General features: G+C 42.4%; 1 protein-coding gene across 1 annotated transcript; it reads left to right on the top strand.

Annotated features, from left to right (window-relative positions):
* LOC147796744 (uncharacterized) lies at window positions 1-25,006 on the top strand. The gene is made up of 17 exons (XM_087146115.1): window positions 1-489; window positions 12,410-12,570; window positions 13,048-13,131; window positions 13,890-13,954; window positions 14,976-15,077; window positions 15,616-15,753; window positions 16,476-16,580; window positions 17,005-17,262; window positions 17,841-17,988; window positions 20,333-20,546; window positions 20,733-20,919; window positions 21,336-21,629; window positions 22,208-22,538; window positions 22,666-22,792; window positions 23,479-23,643; window positions 24,228-24,380; window positions 24,572-25,006. Exons 2-17 carry the CDS (start codon window positions 12,515-12,517, stop codon window positions 24,989-24,991), a joined length of 2,847 nt encoding a protein of 948 aa, XP_087002241.1. The 5' UTR covers window positions 1-489; window positions 12,410-12,514; the 3' UTR covers window positions 24,992-25,006.
* The last annotated feature ends 1,640 nt before the right edge of the window (window positions 25,007-26,646 follow it).

Raw genomic sequence — 26,646 nt, 5'->3', positions numbered from 1 at the left:
TAACGTTGTCGTGTCGATTAGTTTTCCTGTTTATGATTGTGATTTTCCACCGAGCCCATTCTATTAAAAAAAAACAGCTTTCGTCTGTGAAAGGCATTCTATTGTCGACGTTTTTGAGGCATGTACTACTGCACAATTTAAAAAAAGACCTGTTCTAATCGTTCGCGGCATTTGGCTGGCTATAACCCTGAACCCGGAAGTTTGTCGTGCACATTGCGTTTTTAAGCACTGAATTTCGGTCTCACATGTTTGCCCCAATGTTTTGGGATCTGTTGCTGAAGTTGTGTTGGTGTACAACACAAAAGGTCATGTTGCTGGCCTCGCCGTCAGAAACCCCTAACATTCCCTGGTGAATATAGCTGTTTTGAATCTCGAGAGTTACCCACAGAGTCTGCCAGCCAAATTCGCTTTGGAGTTCCTGTATCTATTGGATCGGTTGTGAATCGGCACTCTGATGCAAATAGGGGCATGTATGCAGAACGACTCGGGGTGAGTATGAGCGAGAGAAGCGAAGTGGTCTAAATCTAGGTGGTTGATAGAATGCACCCCTACGTGTGCGCACTTGTAATGAAGGGTTTTCAGGTTTAATTGGTTAAAATGCTAATTAATGAACATTTGTGAACTGTATGAGAGTTGTTAAAATAAGTTTATTTTATGGCATTGGATTGATAAGCGTATATTAGATTCATAGGCGAATTGTCAAACGATGGCCCCACTAAAATATTAGTTGTGGACTACAAAATTTGGTTGTGGCTGTTAGTGTTTTGAGCTTTATTGTTTTCTCGAAGATGAACACAGGCACTTGACACAAGAGTCTTAGTGAGATTTCAATGTTTTTGACATAAGTTTCAAAGTTATGTCAAAAGTGTAGGTCTTGGAGGTGTTTGCAGGTTTAATATTGATATGAACACGGTCGTCATAGACTTTCTACCTTTCTTGTGTATACGTAGTTCAAGAATTCTCTCTAGTTTTTCTGTCTTATGTCTTGGAATATGAATGATGTACTTTTTTCTGGTAAAGTGAAATGGGCAGTCAGATAATCTTTTGGGTAAAAACGACGTCCAATTCAGCATGATGGCAACTTAATAATTTTCTTGTATTTTTTATTTGGCTGCAACCTCCAATACATTTTTACGACAGATTTTTGGCCTGATACTGAATGTGTGTCTGTTTGCTATCGAAAATCGGATTTTTCACTATTTGTTTTCCTTGTTTTTGGCTTTTTATTCCTTGGCATTTCATTGTAAGCATACTTTGTTGTTGTGAATTGCCATATGTAGCCCTAGGTGTACGCCGAATTCACTAGTTGTTTGATCGTCGAATGGAGCTTCTTGAACTTCTCAGCTAAAGTGACCCCAATTCAGTTGATGTTCTTAATGTATAACCTTAATGGGAACAGGAATGATGTGATGTTTATTACGTCTTGCGCTCGCAGAATTCACTCAGAATATAAGACACCTGTTCACCTTGTATGGAAACTCAAAACCTGAAGCTGGCGAAAACCAGCTTTCCCCTCCCCCAATAAAAAAAGAAAAAAAGAAAGAAAACAAAAGAAGGAAAGGGGGTGGTGGAGATTGACACGTTTATACGAAAAAACTGTCAATCACGTCTGTGCTACTCTGTATCAATATTTTATGTTAAAAGGAACATGTTGCCAGTCTATTCTAAACATTTTATGCCTCTCCTGTAATGCTGGAATAAGTTGGATTTACTTTCATCAAATGAAATTCTTGAAGAAGAAATCCTCTTTGAAACTTAAACTTAAACATCAAATTTGGCTGGTGATGCATTGAGAAGCTAGTCTATGCCCCTTGAAAATGCTAAGGGTGTTTGCTTGCTGAGACTGAGTTAAAGTTGGTCTCATTTCCGTGTTGTATGTTGCGTACTTGAGGTTTCAGTCTAGTACTTAGCCTGTACCCTTTAGTAGCCTATAATTTTTTGGGCCACTGCCTAAACTAGTCTTGACTCTGGAGTGGATTGTTTACACGGACGCAGATAGTCGTTCCCAAAAGAATCGGTGAAACCAGTTTACGAAGGAGTTGTTTATTTGCCTATCAGTATACAATTCTCCATCACACGACTACAGAAAGACCTTTTGAGAATTAATTTAGTTTTAATAGCCAAGTAAGAAAATAGTGTACTCTCAGTTGCTGTATATATTTGAAATCCTGTAAGCTATGACACTGAAAACAGTACAGGAGTAGTACAGGAAAATAGACTGAATGCATTTTGCGTGAAAGAGGTGCATAGCACTGGTTTGTATTATATTAAAGGAGCTTATGTTTCAGTTATCCAGTCCCCATTTTACACATTTTTAACACCATTCCAACAGGCTGTGACAAAACACTAACTCTGTCACAAAATTGAGCAGTTGAGCATAATGGTAGTGTTTATTACAAAAACGTATGTGCTCATTTCTCTAACATAATTTACTCGACGTGGATGAACACAGGTATTTGATAAGAGTCTTAGTGAGTTTTTGGAGGAAAATTTAAGTTAAAACTATTCAATGTTGCGACGGATGTGGAATCCCCCAAGGTGTGTGCACTTTATTTGTGACAAATAATACAGTGCTTATGAATTACCATCCTTTGTAAACCTTCAAGAATACTCTTTTCCTTTCTAACATTTCTCTTCAAAATGTTTGGAAGTACATTATTTACCAGAATTTGAATTGAGTTGGCAGTGGATTTTAAAATTCTGCACTGAGTAATGACCTACTAGATCAATCACTGTAAATTAAATTAATTTGAAACAGTTTAGCAAAGCCAGCATTTTTAAAAGTAAAAAGAGGAAGTTGCTTCCGAGTCTTCAAGCCGCCGTTTTGACAAAATAAGGCTCCAGTTTTGCCTTTCCGAAGTACAGTTTTCAAAAAGGCTTCGAAGTTCCAGTTTGTTGCTCAGGTGACCAACAAATAACACCCAGATTGATATTCCCCAGAATGCTGAAAGATTTGACTCTTTACAAAGACCCAAAGTGGGGACGTTATTTGTCCTGATTATCCGCCTGAAAGGTCGAATAAGTCTATGCGCTGTATAAATGTGGAATTTGATGACTGGGCTTGGAATCCTATCATATAGGCGTGGGAAAGTAAATTCAGGGAATTTAAGGGCGGGTGGGGGGAAGCCAGGGCTACCCCCCATGAGGATCTCTTTATCTACCAGAGTTCCTAATCTGCAGAGGCGTAACAGACCCATGATGTATTGCTCTGGACATAATTGGACGAGAGTGATAGTAACTGTAGATCCAGGAAATAACATGAGTTAAGGATAATTCTTGGCGCATCTGTAAGCAGGCTTATGTTCTTCACATATGGCATGTTGCTTTTACAGGATATGGAAACGGAAATACATTTTAGAAATTGTAAAATCACGCGCATTTGTAATTTTAGAGGATTCTTTTACGGGTAAATATCATTGATAGTCGTGTAACAAATAAATATTGCCCCTCAGTCACCTGCACCCAAGAGCTGTATACGCCATGGTACTTTTCTGTTTTTTTTTTTTTTTTTTTTTTTTTTACATTTTGTAATAGGGCTTTTGTGTTGAATGTTTGCCGGTTTAGTTGGGGTTCAAAACCCACTCATTCTATGTTTTGTAAGGCAGCTTTTGTGAAACTGAGTTAGTCATTCTATTCGGTACACTTACCATGTCATCAACAACTTTAGTTCTGGGTTCAGCAACTCTTTGCGTGTTTGAAATTCCATGTGAACGTCTGGCCCTGTGTGTGAATTCCTAGTTTTGTTTAGGTCTTTTGTTTCATAGCTGCTGCCATTGCAACCAAGACTTGTTAGCACAAGCTTATTAAGAACCTTCGAACATTTAACTGCCGGAATCTTTGGCGCTTGTCAAATTCGCCGCATTTTCTCATCATGGGTCTGAGGTTGTGAAACCTCAACAGTATAGTCTCAGTTTCATTCATTCCTCGCCGAAAACAAAAATTATTATAATTATAATGAGGAGGAGTTAAACGTGATATAAAACATAGACAGACTTGCATACATCTCTGGGCGGCTTTTATCAGTCGTCAAGCATGTTGTTTCACATATCAATGCAGCAAGGTTGGCAGATAGTAATAACCTAATCCAGCACTATGCTGCTGCATGTGCTGGCTCCATTCTTGTATACAGTTACATCTTAATAATGTTCAATTAAAAGTTGAAACAATCTAGCCCCAAAATGTTTGAGTTTCATTTCCTGTGTGGAGGAGCCCAGCCCCCCATAGGATAGTAAAAGTACCCAACGTAGACAGGCACCTGAAAAAAATGCATCCATTATTGCCGGTTTGGGCTTACCAGTCTAGTCAGTTTATACTTCAGATATTTGAATAACTTGCATTTACTGTCCTGAGGAGGAAGCTGTAGAATGTCACCTTTAAAACTGAAATTGAGACCTTAAACTTGGTGATATTTGGGGACCTTACCCATCTCTCTGGAGAATCGTTGAGAATTTGGTCAGTACTGAATATGGTTACCCATTGGGGAGGGTTTTTACATATTTTCTTATACCGTCAGAGAGCATTTTCTTTTCACGCACTGATCTTTTTTTACGCCGCCTGTAAAAGTAGAGCTAGTCATGTTTGTTTGTTCAAAAGACGGAAGTGTGGCCTCGATAATTCCTATCGGTATACAGGCGGGAGTGACTCCAAAGAGTGTTTGGCAGATCTGTCAAGTCAAAATTTAAATGTCTATTATTACACTCTATGCCCTCGGCATGTGTCGCTCCTGGGATACTGCAGACTCAGCTAATTTCAATGGTTCCGAAACTGCTTTTATCCCGCTACAGTACTTCATGATAAAAAACGAAATTCCCCTGATGGTTTTCAAGATGTATTCAAACACATAGACAGTTTTGACATCATATTTACTGACAAAAGCTATTGCATTTCCTGGTGGAATTCTCAAAGTTGTATTACATACTGAATAAATCACGATTGAACCGACCCAAAGTGAAAATATTGCTAAAGCGAAACCGTAGACAATAGGTGTAAAAAACACACAAAAACAGGTTGCTTTCGAGTGGGTTAATTAATAAGAAAATGGTAAGGTTTATCCGGAAAAAAAAAATCATTTTTGGCCTTTGTTGATTTTTGGAAGGCTGAGGGCTCAGCCACCATCCATGTGGACCAGAAATGCACAGCATGTAGCATCACATAACCCTCCATTACCTGCCGCCATTGTCCGGCCGCGCATTCTGTGCACAAACGATGCGCAATGTCCTATCCAGCCTATATATGTTGGAGATCAATGGGCCGTGCAAATAATTTGTGATCAACAGTCCACCAATCAGATGACGGGCATTTACGCAGGTGTTGTATTATGCCAAATATCACCTGAGGTAGGATTTAAATGTAAAAAACAGACATAGGGATATTAAACGAAAACGTCTCAATTATTACCACTTTTAGTCGTTTGAAAGATGTGAGAAAAGAGCCAGCAAAGACCCGTAACCTGTGCAAGTCTCGGAAGTTTAACGTTCTCTTTTATCATTGCACTTGCGGTGATATAAATATATCAGCATTATTTCTGAGGATCTCCATTCCCCTTTTATTATCTACTCCTTACTGCTGTTACATGAATAATCAGATGTCGTATTTTGTTTGAAGTACTTTTTGTGTCGTTGTCCCTCTGTATGACTGTGGATTATGTGAATATTCTTCGCGTTTGCGTTTTTTTTTAACCAACATGCCCGAGTTTCACATGCTTTCCAATTGTTATACATGTACCCGAAGCACCATTGGCTGAAGGCGTATCAGTCTCGACAAGGCTTGTTTCACCACGAGTGGAAGCTTGTTGCATCAACCACACCATTACTATCCGGTTCATAAGTAAAACGTCCAAAAACCACACCCACTGGGCATAGAGTTACATGGAATCATCGAACTGGAAGTTAACGCGCAACTTCAGGGTCCGTCCAAAGGGAGCCTGACCTTACGGCCGTAATAGGGGGCTTTATGACACAAGGACAGAGGAAGGGTAAAAATTAGGTGCCATTATCGGCAAATGACCGTGGCCATCTGCCTGATATTCATCATCTGCCAGAGGTGCCTGTTAACTCGAGTAAGCGGCTCACGGCTCTCCGTGTCCCCTTGGCAGCTCGGAGACATGTTACCATTATCAGTGCTTATGCCCCACCCATTGTTCTCCTGAAGACATAAAGGATAAGTTCTATGACCTTCTTGACTAGACACTCCGTGTCATCCCGTCGACTGACAAGATTATCCTTCTCGGCGATTTCAATGCTCAGGTCGGCTCAAATTATACTGTCTGGGGTGGAGCCATCAGCAGGCATGGGGGTCGGTTCTACAAACTCCAACGGACTCCGGTTCATCAACCTATGTGCTGATTACGACCTTACCATCGCCAACATGGTTTTCCAGCTCCCTCACAAGCTTAAAACCACATGGATGCATCCCCGCTCCATGTTATAGTCCGGCGCTGTGATTTTAATGACGTCTCCATCACCAGAGTTCTTCGGGGTGCCGAGTGCTGGACTGAACACCGCAGGCAGACGACGGCTTAACTGTAGTGCCCTACGGGATCTCAGTGAGAACCAGACATTGCAGGGAAAGTTTGGTCAGTGCTGTTCTTATCCCAACTTCTCTCTCCGTGTTTCGTGCTGTTTCCAGGCCCATAAATGCAGCTAGCGAGTCCACCGCTTTCACTGATGGATCCTTCACAGACCAATGGAACACTCTGTCGTCCACAATCCTTGAGGTCGCCACTGGGGTCTTGGGTCACACTCGCACACGTCACCAGGACTGGTGTGATGACTCCTCTACAAAGATTCACAGCCTCCTGAAGAGGAAAAATGCTGCACACGATGCCGTTATCAATAACCCATCCTCCAGCACCCTCCAAGCCTGTTTTGCTGAGCTTCGCTCCTTTGCACAGGCCTATGAGATATAAGGCCTTGCCAACGCCCATGATCTTCATGGTTTCTATGACGCGGTTAAGACCATCCTCTGACCGATCAGAGGCATTTTAGTTCCTGTGAGTTCTGATGACAACTCTACCTTCATCAAGGACCGCCAAGGCATTCTTTCCCGCTGGGCTGAGCATTTTAGCGAGCTCCTAAACCGTGTTAACCCCATTGACCCGAGCGTGATCGACCGCCTCCCCTCTCTGCCACCCATCACTCAGCTGGACAGCCCTCCATCCTTTACCAAGATCCATCAGGCTGGTAAGTGCCTTAAAAATAACAAGGCGGCTGGACCAGATGGGATCCCTGGCGAGATCTTCAAGTAGAGCGGACCCGTGCTCTTTCATCGTTTGCACTGCTTCATCTGTGATGCCTGGGCGGCTGAGTCCCTCCCACAGCAGTGGAAGGATGCTAATGTCGTAACCCTGTACAAGAGGAAGGGGGACAAATCCATCTGCGGGAATTACCGTGGCATCTCTCTCCTGGCCGTTGCTGGGAAAATCTCCAACGTAGTCCTCCCTGAATCACAATGTGGTTTTCGTAAGGACAGGAACACAACGGATATGATATCTGTGGCTTGTCAGCTGCAAGAGAAATGCAGGGAGCAACACCGTGAACTTTACGCCGCCTTCGTTGAGCTCAACAAGGCTTTTCACACCATCAAGAGGAGTCTATCTGGACCATCCTCACTAAATGCACATGTCTCCCAAGGTTTCTAAAGATCCTTCAGGAGTTTCACATTGGAATATTTGATCGTGTGGTTTTGGGGGGCCTGCAATCTGAGCCCTTTGAGGTCAAAGTTCGAGTGAAACAGGGGTGTGTCCTTGCACCAGTCCTTTTCAACATCTACCTGGTTGCGTTGACTCTCCTTTTCCGACACCAGCTCGATCTCAATGATGGCATAACCTTCCGGTATCGGCTCCTTGGTAGCCTCTTTAACTTGCAATGACTGCTAGCCAAGACTATGACTCGGTCCAAGACAATCTTTGATCTGCAATATGCAGATGATGCCGCCTTTGTCAGCCACTCAGCAGCAGGTCTCCAAAGGATCCTTGACACCATGGCCGACACATGCACCAGCTCTGGACTCGTCATCAATACCAAGAAGACGGAAGTGCTCCACCAGCGTGCGTCCTGTGAAGGCTTCCCTCCTGATATGCGATTTCGGGTTGGATTGGAGAACATCATTTGTCTACCAAGGAAGCATCCTGAGCTCATCCTGCAGTATTGATGAGGAGATCCAAAACAGGTTACGGAAAGCTTCCAGTGCCTTTGGCCGGCTGTCACACCGAGTGTTTCTCAACCGGGGTATTACTATCTCTACAAAGGTGGCTGTTTATAAGGCTATCTGCATCTCCACCTTGCTCTATGGCTGTGAGGCCTGGACCATCTACAGAGCCCACATCATGTGTCTTGAGCCCTTTATATTCGCTGTCTTCAGCGTATTCTCGGGCTGACCTGGGCAGATCGTGTTCCACACGTCTCCATCCTGCAATCTGCAGGCTGTGTCAGTGTCGAGGCCCTAATTATTCAACGGCAGTTACGTTGGATCGGACATGTCAACCGGATGCCTGAGGACCGACTCCCCTGCACACTTTTCTATGGTGAGCTTTCTACTCGTCAAAGCAGCGCTGGAGGTCAGAAGAAGCGGTTTAAAGACCATCTCAAGGCCACCCTGAAGAAGTGTGGGGTTAAGCCTTCCCACCTGGAGCAGCTGGATGCGGACCGGAACACGTGGCGGACTGCGAGTCATGAGGCTATGGATCGCTTTGAGGCTACACGCACCTGCGTACGTGAGGAACGACGCTACCAACGCCATGAGCGACCATACCAGGGGCTTCCTCCAGGCGATGGTGTCCCTTGTCCCACCTATGGAAGGCGCTGTGCTTCGGAGTTTGGGCTACGTAGCCACCAGAGGAGCCATCAGAGGCACTCATACCATCATTAATATTTTTTCTTATCTCTCTATTCAACTGGGAGAGACGTCGTCATCGTTTCGATGGACATCCATAACTACTCATCAGGACCTTAGTCCAGGTCAAATTGGCACGGTTCAACTATATCATAAGATCCAGTCATAGACATCATAAGTACAATTATATAACTGCCATACAGATCCTTGTCGTTTGATTGGTGGAACACTCATCACGTGATATTTGCCTGATATCGAGTCAGGACTTCAACTTGTTCTTTTGTGGTGAGTGAATCTTTATTTAGTTTTTTACACAAAAAAAATGTTTTAACCAAACCGATCTTCGTCAAAAGTGAATTTATGAATTAGCAATGGGATTGATTTCTAATAATTCAAATTCATGGGCTTTCTAGCCATACACGTCATGTGTATTCTCGATACTTCGGCAATAAGTGCTCGTTCATTTGGTGGGCTTGAGTAGCTTCCACGTGTTGTCTCCTGCTTAGATTCGTCCCCGTCGTCTCACTTTTTGAACACACAACATACGTGTCCTCTCCGGGTAAGGATTGCTCTCGATGTTTCTCGAATCCACTCACGAAGGATGCATTAAGAGCTCACCTGGATCTACTCGTTAATTAAAGGCATGACGGAATCCAAACATCAATGCGAAGAACACCCGATCATGTCACACATGCAAATGTCGGAGCAGCGGCTCACCCGTGATTTGGGGGGCTCGGACCGGAAATGACCCCCCCATAACGTCATGATGTTCAAGCCCTCCCCTTGCGCAAAAACTGGAATTTACGGCCTGCACGCATCAGAGCTAGTAATTTCAGAATTGTAGGTGTGGACTCTATCAATGCAGTTGTGTGGCTCACCCAATTTAAATGAATATATTTCCCCCCCCCAAGACATGTACACGGCTGGTAATGAGTCCCCCCTGTCTTTAGTGAGCTTTAAGGAGAAAGGAAAGTAAAGGGAGAATAAACTTTATGATAAACTACAAGAACAATTGTCTTAATAACTGCCCCAATTAGCATAAGAGAAAGCTTCCGGTATTAAATAATAATTTATACAAATGAGAACCAGGCGATAATGACGATCAGGTGAGTCAGCGGCTGTACAGCAATTTAGAGCCATTCAAATAAGAGCCAATTTGTAGAATGTTCACTTACCCAACTGAGTATCTCTGAACCCCTCAAGTGGTATGAATGGCTGGTTTAGAACCCCCAGGAGCCCCTGGATATTTTAATGTTAAGTGGCGAGGCATAAAGCGCGGTATCAGGTGCGCCCTCTTGTGACAAGAGAAGAGCGCCTTCCTGCAAATCAGGAAGTGCAGCTGCAACATGGCTGCCGCCTAATTTCTACAAGAAATTTGCAAAGTGTTGTGGCAACTACAAGACCTTAAACATTGGTTTAAACATGAATACTTGAAAACAGTAGTTTTGGAACAACAGTCAGTTTTACTCAGGTAAGGTGTTCCTTATGCTACAGAGCCTAAAGGGAATGGGAGTGTGGGTTACAAGGACTTCAGCCAAAACAGGAGTATCACTTTCATCATATCTGGCCAGTTTCACAAGCCGGGCCACAGGACGCTTGTTCTCTCGTTTGTTGACCTGCACACTGACTACCCTTTCTCTCTTGTCGTCACTAGGAAAGACTTGAGTAAGAGTACCTACTGGCCACTGAGACCTTGGTAGCTGAGGCTCAGCTATCAGCACAACATCTCCCTCAGAAAGGTTCTCCTCTTCCTTTTGCCACTTTTGACGTGTTTGAAGGTTAGGGAGATACGATCTGATGAAGTGCCGCCAAAATTGATCAGCTAGTACGTGACTATGCCTCCAACTCCTGCGACTCTTCAATTCGCTCTCGTCGTAGACTACCATTGGCAAGGCCGGACCCCTTCGCCCCATTCAACATCAAGGCTCTCTAGAAGGTCAAGATGCAGTGCACGGGTGGTCATGCACTTGAAAAGCAGTCCCCATCTTTTTTTATTTTCTGCGCCCAATTTTAACTGTCTTGGGCCCGAAACAGTCAATACCTGTGGAATAGGAGGGTGGCTTTTCCAAGCAAAACTTGCACTCTGGAAAAAATCACTCATGCGTGGCACCTTAGGTGTTTGGTGACAGCATTCAGGGCAAGTATGCAAGATTCCCTTGACCGAACTTTGCCCCCTCAATATGCCTCGTTGCAGACAGGCAAACACCTGATCTGTGCCAGCATGATGACTGAAATAAGCATCAGCATCTTTTATCCAGAGTTTTTTTACTGTATGTTGCGGGTCAACAACAACTGGATGGGGGCTCGATAGAAGTTGAGTCAGCCGTGGCTGCCTTGCGGAGCCGACCTCCAACTTTAACCAACTTGCTATCTGGATCAAGTTCAGGTGCCAGCTCAAGAAGACGACTCTTTCGAGGTAGCTTATTACTCGATGAAAGCGCAGCTACTTCCTCCTTGAAGGTGTCATTCTGTGCCTTTCGAAGAAGCGATATCTCTATCTCAAGGCTTTAATCTGGAGTTAAGGTACCATCAAGCAACTGGTCATCTGGGTACCGCTGCTTTCCAACTGCACTGACTAACTCCACCCAGCTGGGGAAGGCTGTAAAATCAACATCTACCTCGGGCGTAGGAACTGTTACTCTGCAGAAGGCTCTCTTTATTTCAATCTGGTCTGCTGTTGGGTTGACAAGAGTTTGGGCCAGAATGTTGGCACTTTCTCTCTGCCATTCCTCTTGGGGTCATGGAGCCACTCGGGACCATCAGTCCGTCTGGAGCCTTCCCACAGCATAGGACCCTTCATGATGCTGTACCACAGAAACTTAAAGTTAACGTACTGCCCAACATCATTCTCGCTGTCGAACTTAGGGATGTCCAACTTAGGGAGGCTGTCCCAAATCCCAAAGCCATAGCCATACGGGCCTGTGAAAGTTGTCACGGGACTATTACTGGCACTGGCAGCGGGAACTGGGGAACTGCTCCTTGTTTTGGAAGATCCTTTAGGACAGCAGGAATGCTTGCTACCTTTATCACTGCCCGATGGGTCATCATCACCTGAAGAACTGGATACGCTCTGCTCTTCACCACTGGAAGTGTCTGCATCTGCTGACTGGAGGTTCAAGGCCCTTGCCATCCCCAGTGAGCTGGCTGGGAGAACTGCATTGCGTTGGGCTCTTACAAACTACTCCGTCCAATACTGGTGCACCACTGGTGGACGGGAACTGGTTAACTGGTTTATCACTGAATAAATGAACAGTGGGCAAAGACTGAACTAACATAGTGTTAGTTCAGTCTGCCTGAAAATCAGGAAGCGCAGCTGCAACAGTAGGCGTATATTGTAAGATGCTGGGTGGGAGGGGGACACAGGTGGCTTCCCTGGGTGGGGCACCGTATCCAAGGAGTTCCATTGGCTAAAAACTAGCAGTTTTGTGGATGGTTCAGAAGATTTGCCTCACCGTTAGTGCCAAAATAAGAGAACAGTCTAACGTATTAATTAAATATCTTGTTCTTTATATTTGTTTTAATAGCTGGCAGCTAAACGCACTTCAGTCATAGAGAACAGTTTTGTCACCCCTTTCAGGTAGATGTAACAGAATATCGGTACGAGGGCCAATGAAAATCTACGCCACTGTGTACTACTGACGTCTTTCTTTACGGACTGGTTTAAGATTGTCTTGTGGAAACCATGCTTTTATTCCTTGGCATCGTCACTGCAGTCGTTGTGAATTTGCCACAATCAGAGTGAGACGTTTTTTGTTTTAATTCGTTTTCAACAATTCATGTATTTGGAACACTTTGTTTAGGAATTTAAGACATTTGGTGCAGATAAAGATCTCAAAATTCCTGTATTTGTTTAGTTTGCTGTAAAAAGGCATCTAAGAATAAAACATGTTCGTTGTTTTAGAAGGAAAAGTCGACCGTAAACGTAAAAGTGTGTGTTCGAATTGTTGTGTCCTATTCGTAAATGATCATGCAGAATTTATAACAGAAAACACAATAGAAGAATTGCTCCCTAAACATAAACCATCCTCTTTGCTAAAAAAAAAATATATATATATATATACGGTAAGTAGCTTGCAAAGCCCCGGGGGAGGGGGGTTTGGGCCAGCTGAACAAGATAAATCAACCATGCGGAAAAATTAATTCAGTGAAGTTGAAGTTCCTAAGGAAACAGTGCAAAGCTAACTTTAACTAGATCATATCCACTTTGTCTTTTAGAGCTCCTGCCTGTTCATACACCTGCGCTCAGCGCTATTACACGTCCTGTGGATTTTGGGGTGGGAGTAGGTGTACAAGATACAGGTTTGTACATACCCCCTTCCCCCCCTTTTCTCCATCGGAATAAACGAACGGACAACGAATATGAGGAAAATTCACACCAATCGATCAAGATTTCACTTCGGTGCCCTCAGGAATTTGCTGTGTTTCATGTCAATTCTCATTCAAATGAAGTTTTTCACCAAAATCGTCTTGTTTTACTTTCAATCTTCCCGTTCGTGATATAAGGAGTCACAGCAAAGGTTAAATCGTCCCTGATATCTGTTTGGCTCACTTCGTGTTGTTTTTGTCATTTTTGCCAAGTTTCAATCTGGCTTTTTTTGCTGTCGTCAAAGTAAAATCCAAATTTCTGCTATCAAAGAAATGTCGTATTTTTCAAAAAGGGATCGTGCAACTTCAAAAACCCCAGCATCTACTCGCAAAAAATGACAAAATGGGGTTGTCTTCTTTGGAAGCATCAAATAAACTTTGCTCGCGGAAATTTGAAGCTTTTAGTTGTCCACCTGAATATTGCGGGGTTTTTTTGAAAATGTTTTAGGCAAAGTCCAAAATCCAGAAAATCTACTGGCAGCAAATGAGAAAATGGAATTGTGAAGGCCTCACGATTTTTAATTAAAATAAAACCGCCTTAGTGACATAAGCTTTGAAGAAATTGTGTGGTCAAGAGTGCGCATAAAGTTTCCTTCTAACGCTTATGACTCTTGAGGGTTTGCATCAGAACTAATAAAACATGTAAAGCATGCTGCATCCCTCAGTAAACACTCAATTAATTATTTCAACAGGCATAGCACTTGCTATCGGTGTTGCACAGGATGGACTGGAAGTATCTCAAATAACTGCCCAACACGTAAGTCCTATTGCAACTTTTAGAGTTCATTTCTAAAAACAAGTCACAATGAAGCACACGTTACAAGTATACCAAGTACCTGGAGATAATGATATGACCCAAAACAATTCCCATGCATGGCAACATGGCCTTTCGTGAAGTAGTTTAGTCAAAAAATGTCATTTAAGCCAAATGGATTTGTATCCTAGAAAATCTTCTTTTTAAACTGCAATCGTTACGGGCACGACCATATTTGCGTTTTCGTCGTGTTTTTACCTTCACGGGAAGCTGCTCTCAGGTTTTTTTTATGTGACTGGATCTCAGATGTGCTGCAGTAAGTATAGCTGTTAACATAGCTGCTGCCGTTTTGTATATAATCTGCTTCCACCGTCGAAGGGTTAATACAGAAAAAATTTAGTAGGATCAATGAACAACATTCATAGGATTAGGCTCTATAGGGAATGTTACTGTGCAACGCCACAAAACTAAAAACGTTTCACTGTTGGCGTACCTAAACATGGAATAACTTTCTCTCGAGATAAAAAAGAATCCCTTTCCAATAGCTATCCAGACCATTATCAGCAATTTCGATACATAAGTGATTTGATTTTAATATGATTTTTAATTGATTTTTTTCGGTCTATAATCATCACATATGCAAAAATTATGTCTAAGGATTGGATAATTTGTCATTTGAGAGACACTTGCTGCTCGAAAAAATAATTTTAAATGCTAAAAGGCCTAACCATTGTTAATTTTTATGTCTTAATTTTTTAAATCTTGTTTTGAACGTTGCATCGAAATGTTTTATGCTCCGCACAGGTTAGAAGGTCAAGTTTTTAATGTTAGAGACCTGATGAGTGGAATTATTAAATATCTGATTTTAATATTTCTAATTGTCTTAGCTGTTTTTTTTATTGTTTAGTTATTCCTACTGGAACTCTTGGATTAACTGGACTGAATGGGTCACCCAGTAGATAGAAGAAATATATTAATAAAATCATTTTACAGAATAAGACCGGTCTTGTTCTCTCACTTGCAGCTGTTTGTTTTGGCAGTGTTAACTGCCCCAATGGAGGATCATGCACAAGTCCCAACTACTGCAGCAACTGTAATCGAGGTTTTTACTCTCCAAGATGCAATCGTAAGTAATCGTGGTCAGGCTATAAACTAAAAACAAGGTTGCTTGACCTTCTAATTAAATCCAAAAGGCTAGGATTTTATAAACATGCCTGTCCAGCAAGCAGTATTAAAAGACTTTTGCATCCAGTGGCACACCTAAAATGAGAAAGGGAATTTGGTAGGCTGAAGCCCCTGATTTTTAATATCTGAGGTACGAAGACACAGTATCCATGTACGTCTTAAGCTAAAAGCTCTGATAAAGCCGTATACCCGAGTCCCGTGCGATGCGTCGAGAAGCATTATCCCAACCCCCTGACAAATCCTCGATGCGACACTGCACATTGACATTAGTAAAGTGTGACAAGGGATAATTTACTGAAATATGCCTATTTGTCTGAACTAAAAATGTGGCAACTGATGGGAAGAAATACTCTGAATCCTGCACAATACCTCCTCAAAATGCACCCGCAAAATAATGTTTGAAGGTAAATGTAACTAACATGTTTCCTTATATAATATGTTTCATGCACTCAATATGTGTTTCTGTTTTTAAACTTTAGGGTGTACAGCTATTACAAACTGTCTTGAAGCGTTTTGCAGCACTTCGTCGAACCAGAAATGTGACCGATGTGATGGAGATTACGGCTCTGATCTTGGATCCGCCTACAATAGGTCTGATGACATGAGACAGTGCATAGGTAAGTTTATTTCATAGGAAAACAGGTTCCCAACTTTATTTTCTGCCTTGGAAATGATAACGCGTACGCCATCGATAGTAAGAGTTTCGATAAAACTATTACAGATTGCTTTTAATACTGTTGCAAATCGTTAAGTCAAGTACATCGATGTGCAGAATGAACTAAACCCCTGTAAAAGAAAGGAAAGCAGGGCTGGATAGGATGTGAAAAAGACTGAGGAAGAGGGGGGAAAGTGTTTTGTCCAGATTGATGGGTTAAATGCTTTGTCTCGATTTGTCCATCGATGGGTTGGTTCCCCTTTTTACACAGCTTAATTAAGGTTTGTACCAGGGTAGGGGCAGATTAAAGGGGGGAGGGTAACGGTGGTCATGGCACCAAACAACCCTAACACTCTTGTTTGTCTTTCTTATAAAAGAGTGGCTTTCTGTCTATAGCATATGGTTGAAAGCATCGATTATCTGCCCTTCTCAGAACCACAAGCTCAGAAAAAAATTGGGATGGATGGTGCACTTTTTGTCAAGAAGGACATCCTGCTGACAATAAGGAACCTTACTTCAGTCTGGACCGACGCATATCGGTATATTGAGTCAACTGACATTGAACAAAATGTTTGGACCTTTTCTGTGTTGTCAAATAATCATTAAGTCAGGACACCTAGCAGCAACAGCAATGGACAGCAAATTGATGCTGCCAATATTACGCTCTGCTATTTTTTTAACCAGAACAATGTTCATGGAGGAGTGACAGCAATGCCTGCTATCCAGGATCCTGCACGAATGGAAATTGCACCTGCAGCAGCGGATTTTCAGGAACTGACTGCCGAACAAGTGAGACATCAATGGATACGTCAAGATCTCTACGATGCAGTGAATGTTTTTCAGCTTCGCTGCCAGACATTTTCAGTTTGTTTGTTTGTTTGTTTGTTTTTTTTTTTTGGGGGGGGGAACGTCAAATACATTAGGGAGCCAAGAACAGACTATATCGACAATACTTTCACTGAAGACACCCCTAGTATCGTTTTGCCAAAGTCCTCTTCGTCCAAACCCCTAATATTTTTCTGTTATGTATAGTATAATCTAGTGACTAGCCATTTTCGGGGTCTTTTGTTAAAATATGTGTGACTTGATTTATTTGATTTATCTACAAACAAACACCAACAATTTTGCTAAGCTCAAACGTAAATATATCCATTAAAAATAATACTAATCAGCTGATAGAAAGAAAGCGACAACTTTAATCCTTTTCCAACAGTGGGCAGCAGTCAAGCTCCTACCCTATCAGAGCACCATGCCACCCTTATCCTGGGAACAACAACTCTGGAATCGCCCACGGACGAGGGCAAGACAGGCACCGTCTATACCAACGTGCACAATTTCACAAGCATTAAGATCAAGTGGACAAGCTCCTACCAACCCACTGGACTACCAGACCCCAGCCGCGGTGGACATCCATATGTCTATAGCCATGAGCTTGGTGTGGTTGGTGCAAGAGTTGCAGCCGTTGTAAAGCGTAAGTTAATTCACAGGAATGCACAGTTTGAATTGAAAGCGCATCCTGTATACGCAAAGCAGATCAGCGATATATTTCCACATTAACAATATCAGAATAAGAAATTAGTCGTCATTTTCGCAACCGGAGAATTGTCATAGCAGCCAACAACAGCTGGTCTCTTTCAATGAATGTCGTCAATTTGCACATGATGCCAATTTAATGTCACAAAGGGAAAAACAAAGAAATATGCAGGCTTGTGCATGGTCTAGGGGCGTATCCAGCAATTTCACAAGGGAGGGGATCGAAATGTGTACTAGTGTGCACTTTCCCGGGAAAATTAGAAAATGCATGAAAACCTCAAATATCTGTCATTTTCAAATATTGCCCATAAGCAAATCCAATATTTCTGGAAGGATTCTTCTAGGGGATAACGGGATTATAAAAGCTGGCTCATTCGAACCCCTACCCCCCACGTTCGCTGACAATGAAACTGAAGGAAACTTTGAGGAAACATTGAACAAAACGGCCCGTTTATTTAAGCCAGCTAAGAGCACCAAGTACAGGCTTGCTCGAATGTATTCTTTCCCGAGCAACAGGTGGTCCCAGTGCCGTCTACGAGGTTGGCTCGCGGAATTGCACAAATGGAAGCTCCATCAATCCAGACAGTCCCACCACGGACCTAGTATCCTGTGAATATACATTTTCTTTGAACTACAGTGCGTGGACACCAGCTACCGGCGATGTGTAAGTCAGAACCATGTGTAGGTTCAGGTTCACAAATTGAAACATTTATAGGAATACAGTGGCACACGCAGGACCATTACCCTCTTCCTCTCTTTTCATTCCCGTATTATAACTTACAACCGGCCAGTGGTCTTGGCTATAAGGCCGATTAAAACCCTCGGTAGAGGGCGCAGCCTCTTTTGGCGAGTCCATTGGAGCTAATTAACATTTATTAGTCCAAAAATTTAAGTCCAAATTCCACGAGTACTTATCATATCCTACCCCTGAACATGCTGAAAAACCAGGTTTAGTCATTTTACAGCCAGGGCCTCCCCTAGCCAGAAAAAATGCAAAAAATCCAGACGGCCTTGAGCCAGCCTCCAGGCAATTCCCATAGGACTGTGTGCTAAGTGGTCCCTTGTGTACAATCTAATGGGTTGTTTACAAAACGGTGCCTGGGATAGGCAGTCGAATGTTCTTTATCAGTGACAGCTGTCTAGAACTTGTCAGAGGCCTCTTTCGGCTGTCTTCGAAGTGTTATTTTTGTTGGGGGGTGTTGTGTTGGTGGTATGGCTTGGCTGGCGTGTGGCAAGGGCCCCCCTTCAAATCTGGATAGCCTGGGAAAACGGCCCCCCAAGGTACTGTGATGTACTTTTTGTGGTTTGTTATTGGTTTGTAAGATCTGTAGAGGCTAGGGGAAACCCACTGAAGCATTAATATACCTTTAGGACGGACTCAGGGCTCTGCAACCCTGAAAAAATAAAATGGACTCAACGGAATAGTCAGCGCCCGGAACCGTGTGAGTTTAAATTTGGAACGCGTCCCACGGATTTATCATTACTCAAAAGTTATAATTTTGGGCTGGGAGGACTTTTGGAACTGGATATTTCAAGTTATCCAGACTTTTCAGTCTTAAAATACCCTTCTGTCTTGTACAGTGTTTTAATTCTTGAGTGATCAATATATCATAACAGCATCATCAGACCAATCGGTCATGGTTTAGTGCATGACTAGGAAATTAAAACAAAAAACACGAGACCACTTTTGTGGAGCAGACACAACTGCAAGGTTAAAAGGGCCTGAATTTGTTCAAAAGTTGAAAATATCAAATGTTAGTAAAAGCTGGGACGGTAAGGAAAATCCGTTCGGGTGGTGATGAAGAACGAAGAATCAATTTTTATCAGCCTTACTTATTACTCAAAGGATGCTTGTTTTCATCAGCGTACCTTGCTTTTGGGTTGGGGGATACAAACGCAAATACCGCTTCCAGGTTAACATGATGTTGGGGGAGTGAAAAGTTTAAAGCCTTGTTTTTATTTCACGGTGTTGCTTAGGCTTGGTGCTAATTTTTGATAAAAATATGTATCGATTACTTTCTTTCCTACCCGATAATAAAGTATTGAAAAAAACAGTAGGGGCCCCACCCACTGTATACACCACTACTTGTTTCCTTGGTTTTTTCCAACACCTCTCTCTGTATAAGGGTATCCACGTAAAAAGTATACCAAGATAAAAATTACCGGTACTGTAATGGCAAAACTACTCTCCATAATTTGGAAAGAGACGTTAGAAAGGGCAGAATGCCCCCTTTGCAATGTTAAACAGCTTGTGGTGTTATTGACACCGACAAGTGAGAAAAATTAACTAGACTTATGTTGAGGATACCGAAATTGGCATTTGCATATTTGCAACTATTTGATTGACAACTATGCAAGTGTGCAGAATATCAAATGCCTTTGCTTTAAGAACACAATCTTTAAAACAAGGAATGTATCTAAATCAGTCTAATCTGCTTTGTTTTCGCTCCTTACCTCAAAGGTCTAATGTACTCTGCTCTCCACATGGCCATTATTCCTGTCAATGCACACCTGACATATTCGTAACATGCCCTTCACTATACCAGACACGAAATGGGACAGAGGGGTCCCCCGCAGCAAGTCCAATCCCTATGCACACTCCAGCCTATTGTCACTTAACACGTCCCCTAGATGTCTGAAAGAATTCCTAAGACAAAGGCAGGAGGGTCTCTCTGTCCCGTAGTTTGCTTCATATGTCCCTTACTGTTCGTCTGACTTTCAACTTTGGAATTCAAAATATGCAACCTTCACAGTTCCGATTTCAGTACCCTTAATATCAGCCTAGTTTGTTCACTCATCTGTGTCAATAACATCATAAGCTGTATACCATCGCTTATAGGACATTCTGCCCTTTCTAGAGACATTTCTCTTTCCCAAGTGGTTTTGCTGTCACAGTTATTTTTATGTAGACACCCTGTATATAGAGTAGCTGCTAATATCAAACTAAAATGACCCATATATATCCATTTATGGACATTTACGATCGGGTATTTCTTGTGGTGTTGCAGAATGAGATGTGATGTTTCTTCAACCAGTGGCGGGTACTTGAAACTCTACGACAGGGATCACTCAAGTAGCATCATCACACGGTACTATAGTGGCAGAATCACTTCTGCCCACTCAACTTTCACCTTTGATTTTGATGGCCCATACCACTGCGTCAGTGCTGACAGTGGATGTAGAACCACCATGCTGGATGTGGGAAATGATGTTACCTCAGAGGTGAGTTTCAAATCTACATTTACGCGATAGGGATTTGAAAGTGATTGTGCTTCGAAGTAAGTGACTCAAGTGTCAAAGTAGATTTATTAGCGTTTGTCTGTTTGAATAGTTCACTGCATCTGTGTTACAGACTTTTTAGCAATAATCTATATTCAAATAATTTTTCTCAATTTTATTTCTGTTCAGGAAGTAGTCAATGTTTCGTGGCAAGACTGGGCAGACGATCTTGCTGGTATCAGAGAATACGAACTGCAAGTGCTTCAGCTATCAGTTAGCCAGGGCAACGAGATGACGGAAATATTCGACAGTGACCCTGTTTACAGTAGAGAAGGCCTAACCGGCTCTGGTCTCAATGTCACCCTGCCCCGTCCTGGTAGGATCCCTATCAGTTTCATTTCCTGTAATTTCCAATGAGAGCCTAAAGATCCTTTGCTTGTGTTTAGGCTATCAGGTTACACCTTAGACGAACAGATGGTATTCAGCGAATCCCAAGAATAACCCAGGTCATGTATAACTGATTAGCGTTTTTCTTCCAGAGTAAGATGGTTTTTGCTATTGTTACACAACTCATAAGAGTAAAGAAAATAATCTACTTGAATACAATATTGGTGTGATATCACTTCAAAGAATTGATTATTTTTGAAAGATAAATCTTTTCGGAGATCTTTACACATTATAATCGTATCTCATGGTTTGGGCATATTAACCCCTTCCCTCAGGATTTGGTTTTTTCTGGGACACCCTGTAGATAGTGGAACGACTCATGGCTCTTGTGTTTTTCCATTATAGGTGTTTATACCTTTCTTCTAACTGTGGTTGACAACGTCGGAAACACCAGGCTCACTAGACGTTTTGTGGTCTTGGACAACGATCCAGACGATGTCACCGTTCAGAATGATACAGTTGTGCGCGTTTTCTCGGAGACAGGGGAAGCCAAATATTTGTGGCTAACCAATCTTAATTCCACAGGAGGGCAAACCTCAGTGCAGATTGAGTGGGCCAACCGATTCATTAATAGGAATTATTTGAATCAAGGATGGCTGAAACCCATTGGGATTTATGCTGGGGGCACCATCGACGATGGTAAATTTTAATCAGTGAAAACTGATATTCTAGAAAATTTGAGTCACTGTGAGAATCGTGTTTTTTTTTTTTGTGACGTACCCCCTACTGATTTCCTACTGCTAATGAATTTGCTGGTTTGTGCGTGTTTAATATCTTGATTGGCAGTTCATAACTTTGCAGTGCTAAAAACAACATGTTGTAGATGTTTAGGAGAGTGATTATATACTTATAAAGTCTGCTCGTTTGACGTCAAAGTCATGTCTTTCCTGTACAAGTGGCTGCTAAAACTACTGTTGGCCGTTGGTACAAAACTAAAAAAAATAATTCACAAGAGTGTTGAAATCCCACGCAGCACAAAAAACTGATGATAATAATACACAAACTGTTATTTACTAATTGGGACAAAACCTTTTTTTAATCAATGAGACCAATGTCTATTTTGAAGTAGTTGGGGGTACAATCGAAAACTAACCCTAATGTGATATTTGTGCAAAGCTTGGCTGCCAATACAAGTTGTAGGCAAAATGGGAGAATTCTACAGCATTTAACTCGTACACTGTGGTTGGAGAAAGCCTAAGTAACAATTTTGTATGCAGGTTATGACCAGAACTTCGGGCAACGTGGCCGTTCAGCTATCCCTCACGAACTTGGCGTGACAGAGTTCCGAGTCTTTTACGACATCGACCACAAGGGTGGTAGGACGACTACCAACGTTAGCGATGACAACTCTGACAACTGGAGCAATGAAACCATAAACACACGGGGGGTCTACAACTTAATCTTGGCTGATGGTGATTCTGTTCGGTTCTGGGTGGAGGCTAGGGACCTGGCCGGTCATTTTGCAAGGGACAGTGTGCTTGTACATGCTGACTCATCACCGCCAATCATCGAAGACTTGTCGGCATTACCTAGTCTGAGAGGAATCAGGTATTTGAAAGCTGCATATGTCAGATCTTTTTATGTACATGCCAGGAGTATGGTTTTCCCATTCTGCAAAGTGAACATTTTCTGTATTGTTACTAAAATGCTTCTTTTAATTTCTTTTTATGGCCAGTGTCGAATGTGGAATACATGACATTCACAGTGGTATAAAATCTATTGAGTGGCGTCTTTCTGACAACCGCACAGGCACAGAGATAGAACGAAGCAGCCAGATTGTACCAGGCATGAAAATAAATTTGGTAAGATAAACACAAGTTATTAAATTAAAACTTAACTCTCAAATATCTGGGTTAATTTGTACGATCCCACAGCTGGGGGGGTCCAACCCCAAAGAACTCTGCTGTGCTATCCAATTTTCTTTTGCACTTGGTATGCATCCAAAACATCCTGAAATCTCAGCCCCCGACAAAAACGCATTACGTCAATATCGAAAGCACATGTCAAGGGGCGGATTCTGCCTCGGTTCGTTTTTCTAAAGCCAGCTTATTTAGCAATAAAGCAAACAAAGATAAAAGAAAACAAAAAAAAAGCCTTCTGTAATGGATTTCATCATGAGAAATCTAAAAATAAAACAAAAGTGTATAACATGGTAAATGCGAAGAATCACATTGCGTCTCATTGACCCACATCACCAAATCGCTGTCAAGGTCCCACTTAATACTTTGTTACCATGCAAAATTATTGAGTTGCACTGGCAAATATTGTTTAAATTTTTCTCAAAAGTTACGTTTTCCCCCACATTTTCCAAGGTCCTTTTTCATAAACTTTGGAGCATTATCCCTTTCCCCCAAAAAATCAATGGCTTTGTCGTTGGTTGAGTTGTTTGGATGATAAAACGCAGAGCTGCTCACATAAAGACATCCACTTACGTTTTGAGAAAACCCTGAAACAAGGAATACGCCTCGTTTTACACATTTACCCGTAGGATATGGAGGAATGTGATCCGGGTAGTTGCACGTGCGTCCCTATTGGTGACTGCTATACTGTGGTGTACAGACATACATTCCACGTTGATAAGCGCGACCTGAACTCCTTGATCACTGTGGCAGTTACCAACCAAGCAGGGCTCGTATCAACCAAGACGATCAAAGTAAGTGGAATGAAATTCAAATTAAGCCTCTGGAAGTATGAGTCTTTACTTCGACTGCACCAAGCTTGCTTGCCTCAGCTGCTCATGGTTTGTCTAACTGTGGAAATGCATCAAGTTTTTCAGTGTAGCAGTCGGCAGGGATCATTACATAGCGGGTAGAGGCTTTCGTTTCTCATCTGCTATGCTTTTGGAAATGGAAAGATTTTCTCCCAGTTTAACTCTGCACACCACCTGATTGTTTTCAGGGGAAGGGGGTGATCAAACTTCCCAAGAACTAAACTTAGATAGGGTAGGCTTTTTGCCTGTTACCGTTTGGTGCTGGAATCTAAAGGCGTTGGCACATACAGTTGCTAATACATGCACAGTAACTACAAGTTGAGTTCCTTCAATTGCACATCTGATGAGCCTCGAGACGATATCTTGGAACCAAACATAGTTATCCCAATATCCTTATGTAGCCGTGTGGTCACGACCACCAAACGCCTTGCTTTTCACAGAAAGATTTTAGATTTAATGTGTATACATATAAGTTCCAGCCCAATTCCGTTTTACGTTGATGTTCATTATGTGTTTATGATACTAAGACAAATGGCACGGTGACTCAAGACAACGTAGGTGAAGCAGCCAAGTTTCTTGCTACGGTTACTAACGACACATCTTCAGTCGATGACAGCTCAGTGGCATCTGCTGCAGATATTTTGGACGATATTGTGAACATTCAAGACACATCACCAAAAGTAAGCTTTGAGAAGTTAACTGTTTCAAACAGTTTTTCTTTTGTGTAAAATTTGAAGGGCATTCGATGTGCCGACCATATCTGTTATAAGTGCCGTTTGTTTAGTTTTTGGTCAAGTTTAGTTTATTACCTGCCCAAAAAATGAAAACCGTGTTTCGAAAAAAAGCTTGACGCAAGCTCTACACCTCGTAGGTAACAGCGAGTGTTATCAACGTTGTCAACAACCTTCTCCAAGTTGACGCCAAGAAACTCAACGACTCTTCAGCAGTGGCCAACTCCTCCTCACGCATCGTCAAAGCCTTGGAAAAACAAATCTCCAACGTCCTCGCTGGAGGGGAAAATATTAGCCTAGTAACGACCAGTGTCGCTGTCGTTGCGATGAATTTTGACAACGACTCACTGGCCAATGGGGTGGGCTTTGCAGCTGTCTCTGATGGTGTAACTGATTCCCTGCTAGATGAGGACATCGGTGTCTATAGTGGGTCAGATGGTGATATCCCTTTGGAAGGGACAGAGGCATCCGTAAAACTCCCAGCCGCAATACTGAAGAATCCTCTTCCAGGTAAACTAATCAACACTATGTTCACTGAATTTTGGCAGATGACACTATGAATTTCAGCCCATGAATTTGCAGTTAATTTGCAGTTTCACTGTGAAATTGTTTTTTCACTGCAACTTCATGGCAGTGCACGTGGTGAAAACATCGTGAAAATAATCCCGGATATGACCCCTTGCCGACACCTTCAGGTCAAGTGAAAACACCATGAAAATGCAATGAGCCCATCTAGGGGGCCTTCTTCATTAACTTTGCGGTGGGGCTAATCCTTTAAATTCTTTAAGGACCCATTGTCTCATAAAAAGTACCATTACCTGTCTTCTTACTGTGGTGGCGACAGGTGTAAATGTACACTGAACAGCCCAATCACAATGTTCGCATCCTTGCATTGTACATGTAACCCCGGCCAGGTTGTTCATACACTACATCATGGCCTGTAGCTGAATGAGAACATTGTAGGGACTTCAGCAAAACGACTCCCCACGAATTATGTCACCTCACAGAAACATTTATTTCAATTTCGTGGCATATCTGTGATTTATATTTAATTTGCTTGAGTAGAGTTATACTCATGAATATTCTGGAAAGAAAGTTTTGTGGTTGTCACAAGTTCCCTTCGCATTTCGCTAATCACGGTAGTTCGAAAACACGCACGCAATATTGCTTCATGCAATGTTTCCGCTGGTTCCCGCTGCGCCGTGCTATTGCCAAAAAGGTGTGATGGCAACGCGGCAACCAGTCCATGCATTAAAATAGCGTTGTGCAATTCACTGTACACACACACAAAACTACGTGGCTGCACATAGAAAAATGATGTCGCAGGAAGTACAAGTTACGTGTACTTTAATTCCCAGAACTTGATTAGTTGGATATATAAAATGTACGTATTTTTTGAGTTCACAAATTTAATTTGAGGTTACATATATGTTGCTTGATCGGCCTGAGGTGCAACACGACAAGACCTCACTAAAGGTTTCATTGGTGTCCGTGGGAGAGGACGTTAAATTGGCATTGGATGTAATTTCAGGCTATTCATGGTGAGGAAGACATCCATAGGTGGAAAGGCTTGCGGTAGCACCATGCAAAGGAATACATATAAACTGGGAAGGAATATAAGTAAACTGGCATTGTTAGAAAATTATACCAGCCAACATCTACTCAGGTCATTTGCAAGAGTATGAGCCGTAGCCTATGCACTACTGTCGACCGTGCAATGAACAGTCCCGCTACGCGCTAGCTACGTGTTTACACGTAGCACATGAGCCTCGTACATTAAGCAGGCAATCACAACTGTTCAGGCTGTGGAATTATACCGTAAACTTGAAAGTGCTGCGCCGGTGATTTAAAACACGAGTCACAAAATGTGAGGAAAGTTTTGAAAATATGGCAGTGTTCCTCAAATGACCACTGCTGGTTGGGCCATTGATTTTGGAGAATGCAGTGGTTCAATGGATTTTTTAGTGGCCCCGTGCCATCTGAGCATCGTTAAGATTGAGCAGGCATGAGTGTCAAGGGCTGACGCGACAGTGGATCTTGCTACAGTGCGGTCCGTTGAGTTCGTGATGAGCGAGGAGTTGACACTCCAGACCTAAACAGTATGGTATGTGGTCAGGGGGGGGGGTGTTGTGACATGTAACACCAAGTTTCGTGGAATTTTGTGAATTGTGTCACAGTTTAGGGCTGAAAAAAAACTTGTGTCCTTCCTCCATGG

This window comes from Acanthaster planci, linkage group LG14, assembly GCF_054643075.1.
Source record: "Acanthaster planci isolate LZ-2023a linkage group LG14, COTS_SCS, whole genome shotgun sequence".
In the NCBI taxonomy this organism is placed as follows: domain Eukaryota; kingdom Metazoa; phylum Echinodermata; class Asteroidea; order Valvatida; family Acanthasteridae; genus Acanthaster; species Acanthaster planci.
The sequence above is the reverse complement of the archived record's forward strand: the minus strand, read 5'-3'. Positions and strand labels throughout refer to the sequence as shown.